Below are 18,291 nucleotides of genomic sequence, written 5' to 3' on the forward strand. Positions count from 1 at the left end.
TAGCAGCTAGGGGTGCTTAAACGGTTCTCCGGTTCTCGGTTAACCGGAATCAGAACCGGAACCGACCGGTTAATTGAGGAACCGGAACCGGAAAATCCGGTTCCGGTTCCAACTTTTTAAATAACACCGGTTCCGGTTCGGAACCGGAACCGATCGGTTCCTAACCGGATTATAATTCAATTTTATTTTTTTATAATTTAATATACTAAAAAATCTAATTTATTGAATTAATTTTGAATTAAAGTAAAATAGTTTGAAACATTGAGTGATTTTTAGATTTAAATGTTTAATCTGTGATACTTTAAATCTACAATTATTTTCCTAATCCATTTTTTATGAACTAACTACAATGAGTAGAACATCATAAGTTTGTTTTTAGTTTTCAAAAGAACTTATACAAATACAATATCATTTCATATGATATATTTATTACAAATTTATGTAACAATTCATTTAACATACGATTTTAACATATTTGTGAATAATTTATTAAGTGTTCCGGTATAAACCAAATAGTCACAACAATATCAATTAGTATTGGAAATTCCAATGAATACTATGTTTAGCCAAAAAAGGGAAAATGAAATTCAATTTTAAAACTCATTTTTTTAAAAAAAAATTGCTAAAGTTTAGAACTCCTATTTTTGTATTAGTAAAAAATTGCTAACATAAACTAGTCCGACCCGACCTACTACACTTGGCATCACTCTTATCCATATATAAATGTTATTGTATTGTTGATTTATATTTTGTGTATTTATTTTAATTTTTAGGTATTATTTGTTATAATTCTAGATGTTGGATTATTATTTTTTTAGTATTGAACTATTTAAAATTATAAATAAATTCGGATTAAAATTACACATCGGTTCCGGTTCGGAACCGGAATCGACCGGTTCTTAACCGGCCGGTTCCAAACCGGAACCGATCGGTTCCGGTTCCGGTTCCGGTTCTTGAATTTATGAAAATTTAAAACCGGTTAACCGGTCAACCGGTCCGGTTAGAACCGGAACCGGCCGAATAAGCAGGCCTACTAGCAGCCACAGTTTTGTCAAGGGGCTGCGAGAGGTCATGGCTGCCAAGGTAGAACATATTTGGCTCCATATTTCCCACATTGTTATGGCGCGTGTATCTTGGTGGAATCGGATTCCTTACATTCATAGCCGGATATCTATAAACCTGGGGCGGCATATTCTGCAAAAGATCACAAAGCACAACGACAATTATTATACTCGTATATACAAATATCATATTCGGCAAAAATAACAAAACAGCCTACCACATTTGGTAAATATGTTCCTTTCCCACGGTGTTTTTGCCCATCCTCCCACGCAAATGGGACAGCTGGCAAAAGTACGGGTTGCATGTCGTACATAGCTGGACTAGGAAGAAAGCCGTTATGATGATGGGAGAATCCGTTATGTTTATAATGTATTACAGTATTACAGGAACGAGACTTTCCTCTGGGTATAGGGCGCTTGGCAAAGGAGGAGGCATGGGCAAAAAGGATGCCTACCTAAGCCAAAGTCATAGCACCATCGACCATGCTGCAAATGTTGAATGTAACAATTATAATCTCCCATAAGAAATTAAAGATTCAGCCAATCCACTCATACTTTCGTGGCACTGGTCAATTTCCACATGATTTGAATGGCTTGACACAAAGGACGACTTTTCTTCGTGGCTACGAATCTTCGCTTCCATTGACACTCACTTCTACGCTTGGAGTTTCAGATATCGATGAATCCGCACAAATTTTAAGGCCTTCAAGAGCAAAGGTGCTATGATTGCCATGGTCCCTTTCAAGTGCAACTACAGACTCTTTTAACGAGCCACCATTTCGTTATCTGCTTTCTCTGTCTAATGTCCTTACAAACCCCTGAAGTACATCTTTGGCCAAATTAGACTACCAATCTGCAGTTGATACGGTGTACTCATCCATGTATTGATCAACATTATCAGGTCTACAAAACCCAACGTTTGATAAGGGAACAGCAGATATAGGCCTGTTGATTAATATCAATTTGTCGAAATCATGAACATCATGCCTTTGTCCACCTCCATGTCTTGCCACGGTGTTTGCGAAGAATTTTTTAAGCTCATTAGCCATGGAATCTTCAGGCAGTTGTAGTATCAGTGCAAGTTTTCTAGCACCATAAGAGAACGCACTGCGTATCCCGTAGAAGTTTCCTGTACAAAAACACATCAGATTAACTAATTTCAATGCACTCGATGGCTATATGTTGGAGAAGATTGCACAATATCAGACGGGAGATACACGAGAATATTTCCTTACCAAAGATAGAAGATTGTAATCAATGTATTTATGCTAATTAGGTTTACCATGTATAGGAATTCTTAGCACTATATATTGATACTATGTGTACAATGTAAATCATCAAGAAATAATACACATCCTTTCTACCGATACTTTTATCATGGCCTCAAAGCAGGTTCAATCTCGACTCAGAGCAATATCATCATAGCCAATATACCAAATTCTCGACCCCCATAGCCAAACCAACCACGGAAATCAAATCCTATATCAGAAACAATGTCAGACACCGAGGAGGATACAAAAACGGATCAGAAAACAACACCAAAATTAAGGAACAGCAAGAACGTCACCATCGCGTTCAAACTAAACGGAAAGAACTACCCAATCTGGTCACGATTGATGAAGGTGAAGATAGGAGGCCGAGGGGCCTACTCGTACATCAGGAAGGAGCCTCCTGAACCCGGAAGCAAGGGGTACGATGACTGGGAGGAGGACGATCTGGTAGTTTTTTCATGGATCATCGACAATATCGAAGACGATATTATCGCCGACTTTGCACATCACCAAACATCGAAGGCGTTGTGGGATAGCCTTCGAGTAACTTATGAAAGTAAGGCAGATCCGTATCTCACGTACGACCTAGAAGAGAAAGCAATTAACATTAGACAAGGAAATCTCGATCTGGAGACATACTACCGGAAAATAAATGGGGGGGCTGTGGATCAATATTGATCGCTGCCAAAAGTAGCCAATCACGTGGTGTGACAAAGGCGTCGACCAATTTCGTTGTCTCCAACAGCAGGTGGCTGATCAAGTTCTTAACAGGGTTGAATCAAGAGTATGACTCAATCAGGAGAGACATTCTCAAGAATGAATCAGGCATATCACTTGAAGAAGCCTACGGCTGGGTAAAACGAGAAGCTGCCCGAAGGAGCATCAACACGTCCTCTCAATCCACTGACACCGACGGCGGAGGAGCCAATTCGACATCTGGAGGAGGGATTGGGAGCGGTCTCGCCGCCCAGAGCCACCATCCGAACTCTCGTGGACCGCCGCGACCCACTGCAGCTACTCACCGATCGGGAAGCAGGCCGGACAAATCCCGATTGGTTTGCTCTCATTGCGGGAAACCGAGGCATACCTGGGAGGAATGCTTTCTCTTAATCGGATACCCGGAGTGGTGGGAGGAGAAACAGAAGGAACGGGCGGCGGCGAAGATGGCGGTCACCGTGAATGAAAGGGGGCAATCCGCTGCTGGAAACCGAGAACCAGCAGCGACGGACCAAGGGAAACCGCCGGGAGCTTCAACCAGCGGTGGCGGCGTGCGGGGAGTCGGCAATTTTGCCGAGAGGGCGGAAGAGCTGAGGGGCGGCGCCGGTGCTGGAGGTAAAGGGTTTGGTTTTAAACCAAACCCTATGTATTTGCCTAATTATATTTTCTACCCCCATGAAAAATGCTTATTTCAGAATGCACCCCACCCTAATAAATTGAGGTCCCCAGATTCTGTAAAATATCAAATACCACACCAGACTTTGATTAAATCCCGAAAAAACCCAAATATGTGTAGTTTTGTATCAAAAAACCCTTTTTCACCTCTAGAAAATGTTTCCGCTGCATTCCATGTTTATAATGATGATAGAACGAGAACTAAGGGTTGGATTTTTTATTGTGGAGCCACAGACACTATGACCCCCGATAGAGATGATTTTAGTAGCTATGTTACAGTCACTGATACATATATTAAGACTGCAAATGGAGAATTGATTACTGTTGTTGGGTCGGGAACCATTGATATATCACCTACACTCCGTTTGTCGAACTGTTTACACGTTCCTACATTATCTCAGAGATTGATGTCTATTAGTCATGTGACTAGAGATCTGAATTGTACACTTCTGATGCACCCCACTTTTTGTATATTACAGGATATTCAGACGAGGAGGATTCTTGGGCGTGGCACTGAGAAGCAAGGACTTTACTATGTGGATGAGATAGTTCAACATGGCAATGCGATGCTGGCTCACGGATACCACGAAACAAGAAATTTGGCTGTGGCACCGAAGACTAGGACACCCTTCTCCTGGTTACTTTAAACTTCTTTTCCCAAACATTTCAATTCCTGCTGATTTTTCATGTGAAACATGTGTTTTGGCCAAGAGCCATAGACAGTCTTTTAAACCTACGAACACTCGTATGAATTCTATATTTTCCTTGATACATTCTGATGTGTTGGGTCCTGCACCAATTACTGGTGGGAGAAGTTTTCGTTATTTTGTGATATTTGTGGATGATTGCACTAGAATGACTTGGATATATTTTTTAAAACATAAATCTGAAGTTATCGAAAAATTTATCATTTTCTATAAAATGATTCAAAACCAATTCCATACCACGATCAAAACCCTTAGGTCAGACAATGTGAGGGAATTCCTTAACGGTTCAATGACCCAGTTTTGTAAAGACAAGGGAATAATCCATCAAACATCTTGTGCCTACACACCAGAACATAATGGGGTAGCCGAAAGGAAAAATAGAACAATCCTCGAGATGACCCGAGCCATAATGATCGAATCCAAAGTACCAAAAAATTTTGGCCCGAAGCCATAGCCACATCTGTCTTCCTCATGAACCGACTTCCTACAAAAATTCTCAACAAAAAACCCCCACTTGATATCCTATCCACAAAGACCAAAGTTCCTCAACACCTAAACCTTTCCCCAAAAGTTTTCGGCTGCACCGTCTATGTCCATATCCCGAAACACGAGAGAACCAAACTATCACCCTGTGCAACCAAATGTGTCTTCCTTGGGTATGGGATAAACCAGAAGGGATACCGATGCTTCGACCCCCACACAAAAAAAATCACCACCACCATGAACTGTAACTTCCTAGAAACCGAGTTCTTCTACCACACCCACCTTAGTAGTCAGGGGGAGAGTGAACCAGGTAGTTCATCGGACTGCCTAAGTTGGGTTGTGCCACTTCCAAACTCTTCGATTGAGGATCTAACAGAACTAGTTGTCATTGCCGCCGAGCAAGTCTTACCACAAGAGTCATCTCATCCGCGATCCATAGATCCTCCTCCAATGATATCCGAGGTAATCACCGAGGTAATCCCTGAACCAAGTCCCAATGAAAATACAGTTTCTCCTAACCCTATGAGTACAGAGTCTCTAGGAGAAGACAACACAGTGGACAGTGACACTGGGAGGTATATTCTTCCTCATCGAGACGACAAGAGGAATCCCACCAAAGAAGTATTCTCCCGAAAAGATTGGGAAGAAGAGCCGTTATGGAGTAGCAAACTTCGTGCAAGGGAATTTGGCTAAAATGGCACGAGCCTTTGAAGCCGCATTGTATGAAGAAGAAGATATTCCACAATCGGCAGAGGAAGCGATGAAACACAAACACTGGAGGGATGCTATGATCACAGAGATGAGAGCACTGATGAGGTACAACACGTGGGTGAAGGGCAAGTTGCCTGAAGGAGTGAAGACAGTTGGGTGCAGATGGGTGTTTACTATAAAGCGAAGGCCGGACGACACGATAGAAAGGTACAAAGCCAGACTCGTGGCAAAAGGATACACCCAGACTTATGGTATTGACTGTGATGAGACTTTTTCACCTGTGGCGAAGATTAATACTCTGAGAGTGTTATTTTCAATTGCTGCTAACAAGGATTGGCCGCTTCACCAGTTCGATGTGACCAATGTCTTCTTGCATGGGGAGCTACCAAAACCAGTGTTCATGGAGCCTCCCCCGGTTTTACCAATGAGTTCCAGGTTGAGGAGGTGTGCCAATTGAAAAATACGTTGTATGGACTTAAGCAATCTCCAAGGGCATGGTTTGGAAGGTTCACTGAGGTGATGAAGAAGTATGGATACAAACAGAGCAACTCCGACCACACACTATTCATCAAGAAGAGAGAAGGTAAACTTACGTGTCTGATTATATATGTAGATGACATGATTATCACTGGAGATGATACAGAGGAGATGACCGAGCTAAGGAAAAACTTATTCACCGAATTCGAGATGAAGGATCTAGGACTCCTTAAGTACTTCTTGGGAATAGAGGTGCTAAGGTCGAAGAAGGGAATTTTCATAAATCAAAGGAAGTACATACTCGACCTCTTGGCAGAAGTCGGGATGTTAGACTGTAAGCCCGCAGAGACTCCAATGGTCCAAAATCACAGATTACAGATGAAAAATGAAGCAAAACTGGCGGACAGGGGGAGATATCAGAGGCTAGTTGGGAAATTGATTTATTTATCTCACACTAGGCCAGACATTGCCTACGTCGTGGGAATAGTAAGTCAGTTTATGCATGCACCGCAAGAGGAACACTGGGAAGCAACTATAAGGATCGTCCGATACTTGAAGGGGACAGCAGAGCATGGACTTCTATTTGAGAAACATGGGCACTTGGAAATACATGGATTTACTGATGCAGATTGGGCAGGTAATCCGAATGATAGGAAATCAACTGCAGGATATTTTACCTTTGTTGGGGGGAATCTTGTGACTTGGAGAAGCAAGAAACAGAAAGTAGTGGCACTATCTAGTGCAGAGGCGGAATTTCGCGGGATTAAAAGTGGACTGACTGAATTACTATGGCTGAGGAAGCTTCTGCGAGAACCAGGCTTGCACTCATTTCAGACGTGCAAGTTATTTTGTGACAACAAGGCGGCTATTAGCATTTCGGAGAATCCAGTCCAACATGATCGGACTAAACATGTCGAAGTAGACAGACACTTCATAAAGGAAAATATTGAGGCAAAGATAGTAGAGATGCCATTTGTCAAATCTGAAGATCAGCTGACAGATATCCTTACCAAGGCGGTAAACTCGAAGCTATTTCGAGAAGTATTGTTGTGCAAGTTGAGCATCGGAAATCCCGTTGCTTAACTTGAGGGGGAGTGTTGGAGAAGATTGCACAATATCAGACGGGAGATACACGAGAGTATTTCCTTACCAAAGATAGAAGATTGTAATCAATGTAATTATGCTAATTAGGTTTACCATGTATAGGAATTCTTAGCACTATATATTGATACTATGTGTACAATGTAAATCATCAAGAAATAATACACATCCTTTCTACCGATACTTTTATCACTATACATTAAAACAGTATATAGTTGTATATTATAAGACGAACGAAATAGGTATCTTTGTATCCCCGTAAAGCAATGAAACAATGCATACCTTTGCTGACACTGTGTCCAAGATTATTGATTTCTTTCAGAGGATCAACTATGTTAAGATGCTTCTAAAAAATACTACTCCCTCCGTCCCACTTAAGATGACACGTTTTCCTTTTTAGTTTGTCTCAACTAAGATGACACATTTCTTTTTTTTGGAAATTATCTCTCTCCAATTAATACATTCAACCACTTTTTCTCACTCTTATTAAAATATTCATCTTTCTTTCTCTTTCTATTTTAATACCTACACCCAACTTTTCTCTCTCCAATTGAATACATTAACCAATAACTCATAAAATCTCATGCCGGCCAAAGAATGTGTCATCTTAGCCGGACGGAGGGAGTATATATCTAAAAAATACCACTCTTAAAAAAATAAATCTTAATTGGGGTAAAAATATATTGACCTAAAATATAAGCTCCCAATCCAACAATTTATGATAATATTAACTGGTTTTTTGAAAGATTGTTTACGTACATCTACATTTATGATACTCCATATTTTTTCAGAAATTACATATTCAAAACAATAAAATAAAACATTCAAATTACAATTATTCGCAATAGTTTATGTACATTATATTATGTATCTCACCCTGATCAATTAGCTTCACAAGTGATTAATAGGTGACAAATTTATGAAAATAAAATTAATCTTATGGAGTATTAATAAAACTCATATTCACCCAAAAATAGGTTCGTAGTACTTCATATGTCTTTAAAGATAAATTCATATCTAACATTTGATCTTTCTATTAAAATTAATCTTACATTTAATAAATTTATTTTTTACTCAATAATTATTTTCATCTCTCTAAAAAATGAAAACCACATCGACCAATTCCAGTGGTCAATTAAATTCAATTGGAAAGTTATCGGCGAAGGCTTGGCTGGAATCTCCTCAACTTCAATGGCGGCGGCGCTGTTTCTCCTCTTACTGAGTTTGGGGATACCGAGTTCACTTGCTTATCGACCCGGGGATATAGTTCCTATGAGTCGAATGGGCCAATATCACGCTGTAATTTCTCACCCTCTTTATTTTTATGAAAATTGATTGATTTCGTGATTCTCCAATCTGATTTACTTCTAAATTGTAAAATCCCCAGTCCAGAACAGTTTGGCACGACATGATCGGTAGACATTGCCCGATTTTCGCGGTTAATCGCGAGGTCAGTTCAATTAGGGTTTTAATTTGAAATTAGGATCTGTTTATGAGTATTATTGATTATTGGTTCAAATTTCTTTGCAGGCGTTGATTCCTATACCTAAGCCCACTGGATATACTGGTGCTGATCCGTACAAAATGTATGGCTCCAGTTCTGATTGATTTAGAATGGAATGTGTCTCATGGTTTGGTATTCTCTCAGTGTAAATTGTGCTGGAAAGATGTATTGAAGATAAAGCTTTTGAATTTCTTTATTTGCGTGATGTTGAGTATGCAAATATAACTGTGTGGTTATAAGATTATGATTTATTTCGGAAGCCATCGTTGGAATGAATATTGATGATTATATACTTAACATAGGCTAGAGACAGCAGCTTGTATCTGATATCGAGTTATGATTATATAACTGTCTTGATTTTGGAATAAAAATCAGCTTCCTTTAAAAATCTTGTTGTCATGGTTGGCTGTCCTTACTTTTGGATTGTCATAGAAACCTTTCATCCATGAGGCAGATTTTAGATTGTGATATGATGCGATTACACAATGTGAGTTTTGAGTGAATGGTGCTTTCTTTTTTGGCCAAGTATCTGATATCCAAACCTGTTATAGGAGTAGTAGATATTAGTCTGCTTCAGTCAAACTGTTGTCTGGAGTGGTGAATGGAACTTGTTTTTATAATCAAACTTATGTTTTTGATCTTAAGCGTAAACTTGGTAGATAGTAAGTGTCTTTCCAAGACTATTACATTGGCATTCAAGTTTGTCCTGTTGATGATACTTTTGTTATCATGTTAATATCTTTGGCTGTTACTCTCAATCTATACGCTATTCCAAATTTGTGGAACTCAACATTGGAGTCAGTTTTCATTTTTTGATTTCCGGAGTCATTGATGTGCAGATCATTTCAAGTTGGTCAAGAGAAATTTTATGTTCCTTGGCTTTTTGTTATCAACCGAAAGAGTTCTGAAGTCCCAATGATTGAGATGCATCTGGTAAGACCTTGACTGGGTGGAAATATTCATAAATCTGACTTGTGGATATCTATCCCTTTGTACTCTTTTTGTCAAACTAAATAGGCAGTGCCTCTTCTCTAGCTCAGAGAACACTCAGCTGGTGTATACTGATGGTTACTTATGGATTATTTCGGAGGTTCCTATGCTAATGAAATTTCATGTTCTTTCCAGAGGTACTCAGGAGCTGATTTGCTTGGTGTCTCGTCAAAAGTTGTAGATATGCCAAACAAATGTATGCTATTCTTTCTAACTTTCTTCACCCCTCAGTTACAAATCTGTGAATCTTTGAACTTGACATATAAATATGCATTTGCTTCTTTTAAGCTACTTCACCAGAGGGCCGTTTGCTTGTATTTGTTCTGAAGTTTGATATTTTTGCCTTATCTATTTGATGATGCTAAATATTTTTCTGTTTCTAGGATTTAAAGTATACTCTTAAATCATTCTGTATTCTGTCCTTTTTTCAGTTGTCACCTTGTCAGAGTTGTTTTTCTTTTATTCCTTTTTATTCCTTTTTATTCCTTCCAGTCTGAGTAAGGATGCCACTGAGTAGAGGTGAGCATTCGGGTTTCGGTTCTGTTTTTTACCTAAACCGAAAAACTGAATTTAGTTCAAAACCCAAACCGAACCGAACCCAAAAAACCGAAAACCAAACTTCAAAAACCGAACTAAACAGAAAAAACCAAAGTAATTTTGAAAAACCGAAAAAAATACAAATATTAATATATGTATATAATATATTTTATTTATATATACCACTAACAAAAATATATATATAAAATATTAAATTAATATAATATATATAATACATATTATATATAATATATTAAAAGAATATATATATTATATATATAATATTAAATTAATAGAATATATATATAATTCGGTTTTTTGGTTTTTGGTTTTTTTTTCCGCCCTAACCGAATTTCAAAATTTCGGTTTGGTTCGGTTTAGATATCCGGTTTCGATTATTTTGCTCACCCCTACTGAGAAATTTTGTGATCTTCTATGATTGTATTTTACATTTGCATGTTTTCGTATCCGGTCCTCTCTATCAAATTGTTTGAAAGCTACATTATGAAGTTTCTCATCAATTCTTACATTGAATAGATGTAGAACTTCATCCCGACATCCGTAAACAATTTTGGGATCAGCAAGTATGGCCAAAACATATTCTTGTCAGATACACCTGGTATGTTTTTGAATCTGTTTCATGAGTATCATCACTTCATTAGTTTGTTGGATACTTGGATGGTTCAAACTTCGCATTTGAATCTTGCGAGCAGTGACAAATATTGAAAAAGCATTTAGTGTATTCTTGAATTAGGTTTTCTGGAGATTGTGCTGTAGAAATTCATGGACAGCAGCTGTTGGGATGGGAATATACTTCATGAATATGTTTTCAAAAGTTTATTGATTATAGTTTGAAGAATTCAACTTTAATCTTTGCTTGTTTTCAGCATCCATGATCTAGAGCATTTTCCATGATTCATATCTTGATGGCTTAATCTTAAGGAAGAAAGTGTTGGTTATTATTTTCTCCTTGATATAGGGAGGAGCAGTCCGAGATGGATGTGGCTTCTGGATTTTATGTTCTCTTTGGATCAGGTAAAGTACATTTCTTTGAAATAAATATAATTTTCATTGCAGCTCCTTAACTTGTTCTCAGTGGTGCCCTTGACTTGTTATTGCTCTGTGGTAGAGCATTCTGTTAGATTTTGCCAGATTGACGTTCTTGTTGCATTTCGATTATATTAATTATAATTGATCTTTCATATTTCTAATTCTATTGATTTTGAACCAGGGCTGATGCTTTCTTTCATTCTCTCAATCTATGTCTTACAATCATCAAAAGATAAACTGGCAAGGTATGTTTTCCCTTCATCATGTCTCCTTCAATATTTGGTTTTGCAACCAGGTTTTTTAAGGCATTAGATGTTGAATTTGTTGTTTTCTGCAATTGTTTTTGTTGCTGCGTCTAGGTTTGTGCAGGAGACAGTAGCTGAAAGTAGCATGCCTGCTGGAGGTGTTGCTAAAGTTGAATGACCTTTCTTGAAATACAAGGTGCATTCTTCTGTAATTAACAAAAAATTGACACTCTGATTTCTCTTTGGAATATGCAATTTGCAATTTTCAAGAAGTTTCAAAGGGTAGCTAGCCTACATTTCTTGTGGAATATACTTCAATGCATTTAAGCCAAGATAAGGATATTCTCATAAGCATCTTTCTTCTGCCACTGGTTCCCTCTTCGACCACAAACCATCATATATCAATTATCAACTGATTAAGTTCTTTACATTCAGTCCTTCACAAGGTGATCTCGACTTTTTCCCTTAACGTACCACCTCTACTATGTTCGTTGCAGTCGTGCAGGGTTGACATAGTCTACTGCAGTCATATGGTGAGCAGTGTGAGCTAACATAGTGTGTAGGGATCGAGAGGTCTGCCTTGTGACACAAAGTATATGGTAATGATGCAGCGAGCAAAATTGTGCCAAGAAAATCTAGTCATTGAATAGATTAAAATACGGGCATTGTCTAAAAATGGTTTGACGGAGAAGGTAATAACTTCAATTATTCCTTTGTGATATAAGATTTTCCTGTTAGGATTTTGTGGACGATGAATTGATGATTATGAATATGGAGTAAAGAAATATATACGCTTTTGGAAAATGTTTTTATGTGTTCTTCTTTGTTATTGAAACTTAATCTACATTTGTAATGTGACGATGCCCTTGAATACAAGATTGTTTTGAGTTATCTTGTTTGTGGTGCAATATTCTGTAAAATATGCAGGAGAAAAAACAACAAATAGTAGTATTTGAAAATATAATTATGTGCAAATATATAAGAAAATGTTGATTGTATGGGGCAATATTGATGACTGATGAGCATGAGCAGATTTTCTGACAATTTTTTACCGTTGGGAACGTTACGTTTAATAAAATTGAACATTAAAATATATAAAACTAACATCAAAATACTCCCTTCATCCATCGTTTAACGACTCCTTTTGACTTAGTATGGATTTCAAGAAATTATTTTACTATGTAAAGAAAAGTAAAGGGAGAATGTTGTTTTAGTTGCTGATACGAGATTTTATGTAGTATTGTTTTGAGGGTTACTAAACAGAGAATAAGTAAGAGAGACGAAAAAGTAGAGATGATGTTTCCATTTTAAAAAATATTTCATTTTTAATAGAATAACCCGAAAAAGAAAAACGTTTTATTTTTAATGAGATAGAGGGAGAATTAGTTTTATAATGTTGGGTCCGCATAATAAAAGTAGAATAAAGTAAATGATTCTATAAATTGTGGACAATCCAAAACAATAAAATGACTCTTTAAATGGTGGACAGAGGGAGTCTCACTCCATCCTCTGTTATGTGTCATAGTTTTTCATTTAGTTTGTCATTTATTAATTGTTACTTCATTTCTACTACTTTTGATAGTGGATTTCACATCCACTAAATTATTTACTCATTTTATTACAATACTAATTTTTAAAAATATGACTCATATGTCACGAATTTTTTAACCCACTTCCATTATATTTTCCAAAATCCGTGCTGAGTTAAAGTAGGATACACATTAGGGACAAGGGAGTAGCAATTAACTTGGCTGGAATGGGTTGACTGGAATTAGAGTAGTAACATCTCCAACCATACACCAAAACTCATTTTTGGTGTAGATAATTTCTCCAACCGTACACCAAACGCAAACTCATTTATGGGTTTTTGAATGGAATAACACCAAATATGATGTTTCCTCCAAAATTTTGTTAGACAAATACTCAAAAATGGTGTAAACTTAAATATGGTGTAAATGGTTGGAGTAAAACTACTTTTTAGTGTGACACATACTCAAAAATGAGTTTGAGTTTGGTGTAAATGATTGGAGATTGACACGAAAATTTGACGCGAATATGCTGGAAGTTAACAAGTTTATGACAAGCCTTATTCGTGTTGGATCCATATCAGATCGATCGAATAAGCACGTAATGGTTTCGGGTTGAGTTTGTGGAGATTTGGATACCCATTAAAAAATAATATTATTATTTTAGTTATTTAAAAGTATACACCATATCATACTTAAATTGTAGTAGTATTATTTAGATTCTAATGTGATAAAATTTTAATTGAATGATTTCAAATATTATTGGGTGCTACCAAGTTTTTATTGTGTGATATTAAGTTCGGTTTGTTATCGTGCCATCAATTCGAATGTACCGAATAGTTAACGGTGTTGAAAATTTTCAATACGACATGAAAACTCGATACGAACACGCACAAAGTCAATGAGTTTGAGCCAAATTTTATTGGATTTGGGTCCCTATTAGACCGACACAATAAGAACGTAATGATTTCAGGTTGGTTTGGATTGGCTTGACATTAGGTTGACCCGATAATAACGACCCAACCATTAATACCTCATTCCCTTAATGATATTTATCAACTACCAATAAGTATATCAAGTCTTTGTCTTTTCGAAGTTGTTGTAATTTTGTCAAGTACCATTTTAATATGGTTTAAAATCCTTGATAAGTTTTAGTTGCTAATTAAATACTTATGAGAGAAAGTATTTTGCTCAGAGTTTGAAGTGCAAGAAATACGACAAGTTATCAATAATTGTCCGTGTACAATTATAACTCAAATGGAAATTAAATGACCATTTACAGATACAAGAGCCGTTTGTCCACAAGTGAGAGATATAAGAGTCCTTTCTCCTAGGGGTGGTGCGGTACGGTATACCTCATCGAGAATGTCATACCGCATACCGTATCTCAAATTGCGGTATGATAAAATGTCATATCTATATCTTACCGAATTTTTCGGTATACGACATTGCGGTGTACCTCAAATTCGGTATGACAATTTCCGATACCGTTACCATACCATTTATGCGATATACCACACCATATTTCGGTATACCGTACTTTTAAGGTATACCGAAATAAGGTATGGCATACCAAGTACGGTATACCGAAATAAGGTATGACATATCATTATACATGTGATTCATATAAAAAAAATCATATTTTATAACCAAATATTTAAAATAAAATTTCACCTATTTAAATAATGTCCAAAACATTAAAACTCCATCACAATCAAATCTTGTTCATAAGATTTAAATCAACAAAAGTTGTATATCACAATTAGTTTTAAACTACCATCACCCATTTTCGTTCTTGCTTTTTTGCAATGATCCCAATATGGCTACCGCCTCTCTTTTTAGGAGTTAGAGGAGGTTTCTCCGTGTAAATTATTTTTAAACTGCATATTGCAATGATTTTTCTTTTTGCAATGATCCCAATATGAGATTTAGGGTTTCTAATTTCTATTTCTTAAATTATTGTTAATTTTAAGTATTATTTATATTAATATATAATTGAAATATATAAATACATATAATCGGTAAATACCCCATTTTTTTGATATATACCATATGTTCGGTATAAATTAATAACAGTATGATTCCACATAGTCGGTATATAACGAATGTGCGGTATATCGCGGTATACCACGGTATATGAGAATCTATACATTTACCTTACTGTAGTCTAGCGGTAAGGTATCATACCGTACTGCAAATTGCGGTATACCGCTTTTCGGTATAACTTCGGTACGGTAAGTGCGGTATTGCGGTATTTCGATATATTTACCCGGCCCTACTTTCTTCACAAGTACAAAATACATTTAGTGTATAATTTATGATGTTACAAAGATGAGTTATGGCTTTTTCATAAGACTGGTGCTCTATTTTGGGAAAACTCCAATTCTCGGAGCATACTTCTGCAAATGAAAAGACCCGTGAATAATGTTGTGAATAGTATGCATATTATTATGAATAATATACACAGTACCGTGAATAGAAGAGACCACATAAAATTTTTGGCAAGAGTCCTCGTAAACCATACAGTAGATTATACTGATTACCTTAGATGAAAAGCCAAAAGGACTTGGAAAGAAAAAGAGAGGCTAAAGCCTTTCTTATTTCCTCACATTTTTATCAAAATTAAAATAATTTGTCCTCAATAATGATTTCTTACCGACTGTATCGTACATACATAGACCTCGATTAACGTGCACTTTTTTATCGTCTTTTGCATGCATGCAAAAAATCAACACGTGTCGCATGGTAACCTTATACACATTGAAACAATAGTCAAACGCAATAAATTAAATTTCCCTCAACTACCAACTATACTTCAGAAGAGTTCACTGACGACATCCTATAAATTTATTCATGTATACATAAATTGTTATAGCACTACTGAAACAATCTCACATTATATTTTATTTTAATTCTAGTTTTATATTTAAAAATATGGAGGTGAAAAATCATGCGCGGATGCTAGTGTGCCTGGCTGTGATGGTTGCACTATTGTCACCCGAGTCGGAGGCGGTTGTATCGTGCGACCGTATTCGCAATAACCTAGGGTCGTGCCTAGGGTATTTGCGCGGCGGCGTAATAACGTCGCCGTGCTGCGCTGGGGTTAGGGCGGTGGCGTCCTCGGCCAGAACCACCGCCGACCGCCGCGTGGCATGCCGATGCTTGGTGGCGGCCGCTCAATCGATGCGTGGGATTATAGATTTGGGGAACGCTGCGAGGCTTCCACGAAAATGTGGGGTTAATATACCGTACCAAATCAATCCTAACACCGACTGTTCAAGGTGTGTATATATTATACTAATATGATACTCCTTTCGTCTACCATTTAAAGAACTATCTAATTTTTCATTTGGAATTGTTCACGATTTATAGAACTATTTATTTTTTTAAAAAAATTTGCTATACGAACCACGTTCTATTAACTCTTTACACTTGCAATCTTTAATAAAATTAATATATATCACATTTTTTTTCATTTACTTTTCTCACAAAATCAAGCAATATGCAAAGGCAACTATTTATTTGTGTTATTTATTTGGATTATTCTAGTGAATGATTTTAAAATGTTTTTCTTTTGCAGGGTTATTTGAATATGGAGTGTGATCGTGTTAGACTTCAGATGAAGTGAAATCCCCTGTTTGCCCTTTTTAAAAATAATGATATGGTGCTCCTAGCGTTTTAAATTTTGTTGTATGATTATATAAAACCTATGTTTTATACTATCTCATTACGAAAATATCCATTTTTCTCTATAGTTTGTTTCAATTACTTATGCGGGATTAAAAAAAAGTACTATGTTAATACTATAAGTGATCTTGAAAATATTTTTTATCAAACTAATTTAATTGATCATGGCTCGGAAGATCTTGATTTATATGGAATCTGTATTTGAATTTAATCGTAGATCTACTATGGTATGTTATGATTATTAATTTTACGTTTAATATTATTATCAATATATTATGAACTCAAGTCACCTTATAGAATCACAATCAATATAAATTAGAAATTCAATAAATATATAATATTCAATCAATAAATACAAAATTCAGTCAAAATATTTTTGACATTGCTGTAAAGTAGCCCTGAATCTGTGTGAGTGAGCCATTTATGTTAATTGGTTATAGCTGTAAAGTTGTCCACAGTTTATGACGACACAGGCGACACCTAATATGAATATTTTTCCAATACATTTCATTCAATAATTTGCTGATATATTAATTTAAGTACTCAGATAAAACGATCTTGGTTGAAATTATATATAAAATTGGTTGAAAATTAATTATTTCTACTTTATTTAGCAATATTTTTAATTCCTTAAAAGTGATGGGATTCAATAAAATCAGTAGAAATTAATTATAAATTTTACAAATACATTTTAGGGGAGTGATTAATTGCTAACTCATCACTTAATTGCTAACTACAACTAATTTAAGGCATAGGATTTTAGAAAACGTGTGGTCTACAATTTGCCACGTGTAATTTTCGTTTTTATTAATAAAATCAAAAAAGATAAAAAAACGCCAAATTAGGCTTTTAGATGAAAATGTCAATATAAATGTTTCGGAAATATCAACACAATGCTTTGAGAATGTCAACACAATACTTTAAGAATGTTAACTCATTGCTTATATTGACATTCTACATGTATTATATTGACATATTTTATATAGTATGTTGACATTTCAGCTTTATTTAAAAAATTGAAAAAATTTTGAATTTTTTTTCAAATTTTGACGTCGGAACATATGCATGTATGATATCGTTGGAATCCTTATAAAATTATCTTTAATTTGATATATGTTATATGAATTTAACGTTTTGGGATTTCTTTTAAAAGTTAGTTATAACTAAATATGTAGTTAATTGACATTAATATCCCTATTGATACTTTATGGAATTAATCCTATGGCTTTATTGACGTTTTTTATTGATCGTATTGACATTAATCTAAGCCCTTAATTTGAATATCTAATGGCTATTATTTAGTTGTAGTTAGCAATTAGGTATTGAGTTAGCAATATAACACTCCCCTACATTTGAAGAGCCTCTGCGCCTATATATGTTTATGTACGGACACAATAGTATAAGAAGTAGTAATGATTGAACAAATTGAAATTTAATAAAAGAATTCACGAGTTAAAGTAAATTACAAAATTAAAAAAAATGATTTATATATAAAGTAATTAATTAAGTTTCATATTTTATGGAGTAATTAATTTTATAATTAGCTATA

At 35.9% G+C, this 18,291-nt stretch overlaps 2 protein-coding genes across 2 annotated transcripts; both read left to right on the plus strand.

The window, feature by feature from the left end:
• The first annotated feature begins 8,314 nt into the window (after positions 1-8,314).
• Positions 8,315-12,333, plus strand: LOC125219110. The gene is made up of 10 exons (XM_048120987.1): positions 8,315-8,502; positions 8,591-8,653; positions 8,734-8,789; positions 9,547-9,640; positions 9,833-9,893; positions 10,772-10,853; positions 11,214-11,269; positions 11,466-11,529; positions 11,644-11,725; positions 12,027-12,333. The coding sequence occupies exons 1-9, from the start codon at positions 8,395-8,397 to the stop codon at positions 11,705-11,707; spliced, it is 648 nt and encodes a 215-aa protein (XP_047976944.1). The 5' UTR covers positions 8,315-8,394; the 3' UTR covers positions 11,708-11,725; positions 12,027-12,333.
• Positions 12,334-15,917: 3,584 nt separating this feature from the next.
• Positions 15,918-16,807, plus strand: LOC125224402 (non-specific lipid-transfer protein 1-like). Its single transcript, XM_048127799.1, has 2 exons — positions 15,918-16,336; positions 16,636-16,807. Exons 1-2 carry the CDS (start codon positions 15,990-15,992, stop codon positions 16,643-16,645), a joined length of 357 nt encoding a protein of 118 aa, XP_047983756.1. The 5' UTR covers positions 15,918-15,989; the 3' UTR covers positions 16,646-16,807.
• Positions 16,808-18,291: the final 1,484 nt, after the last annotated feature.

Source organism: Salvia hispanica, chromosome 4 (genome assembly GCF_023119035.1).
Source record: "Salvia hispanica cultivar TCC Black 2014 chromosome 4, UniMelb_Shisp_WGS_1.0, whole genome shotgun sequence".
Classification (NCBI taxonomy): domain Eukaryota; kingdom Viridiplantae; phylum Streptophyta; class Magnoliopsida; order Lamiales; family Lamiaceae; genus Salvia; species Salvia hispanica.

Coding starts and splice junctions, on each gene's coding strand:
- LOC125219110 (XM_048120987.1), top strand. CDS start 8,395: ATGGCGGCGGCGCTGTTTCTCCTCTTACTGAGTTTGGGGATACCGAGT. Junction 8,654..8,733: donor TTTTCGCGGTTAATCGCGAG/GTCAGTTCAATT, acceptor ATTTCTTTGCAG/GCGTTGATTCCTATACCTAA. Junction 11,270..11,465: donor TTATGTTCTCTTTGGATCAG/GTAAAGTACATT, acceptor ATTTTGAACCAG/GGCTGATGCTTTCTTTCATT.
- LOC125224402 (XM_048127799.1), top strand. CDS start 15,990: ATGGAGGTGAAAAATCATGCGCGGATGCTAGTGTGCCTGGCTGTGATG.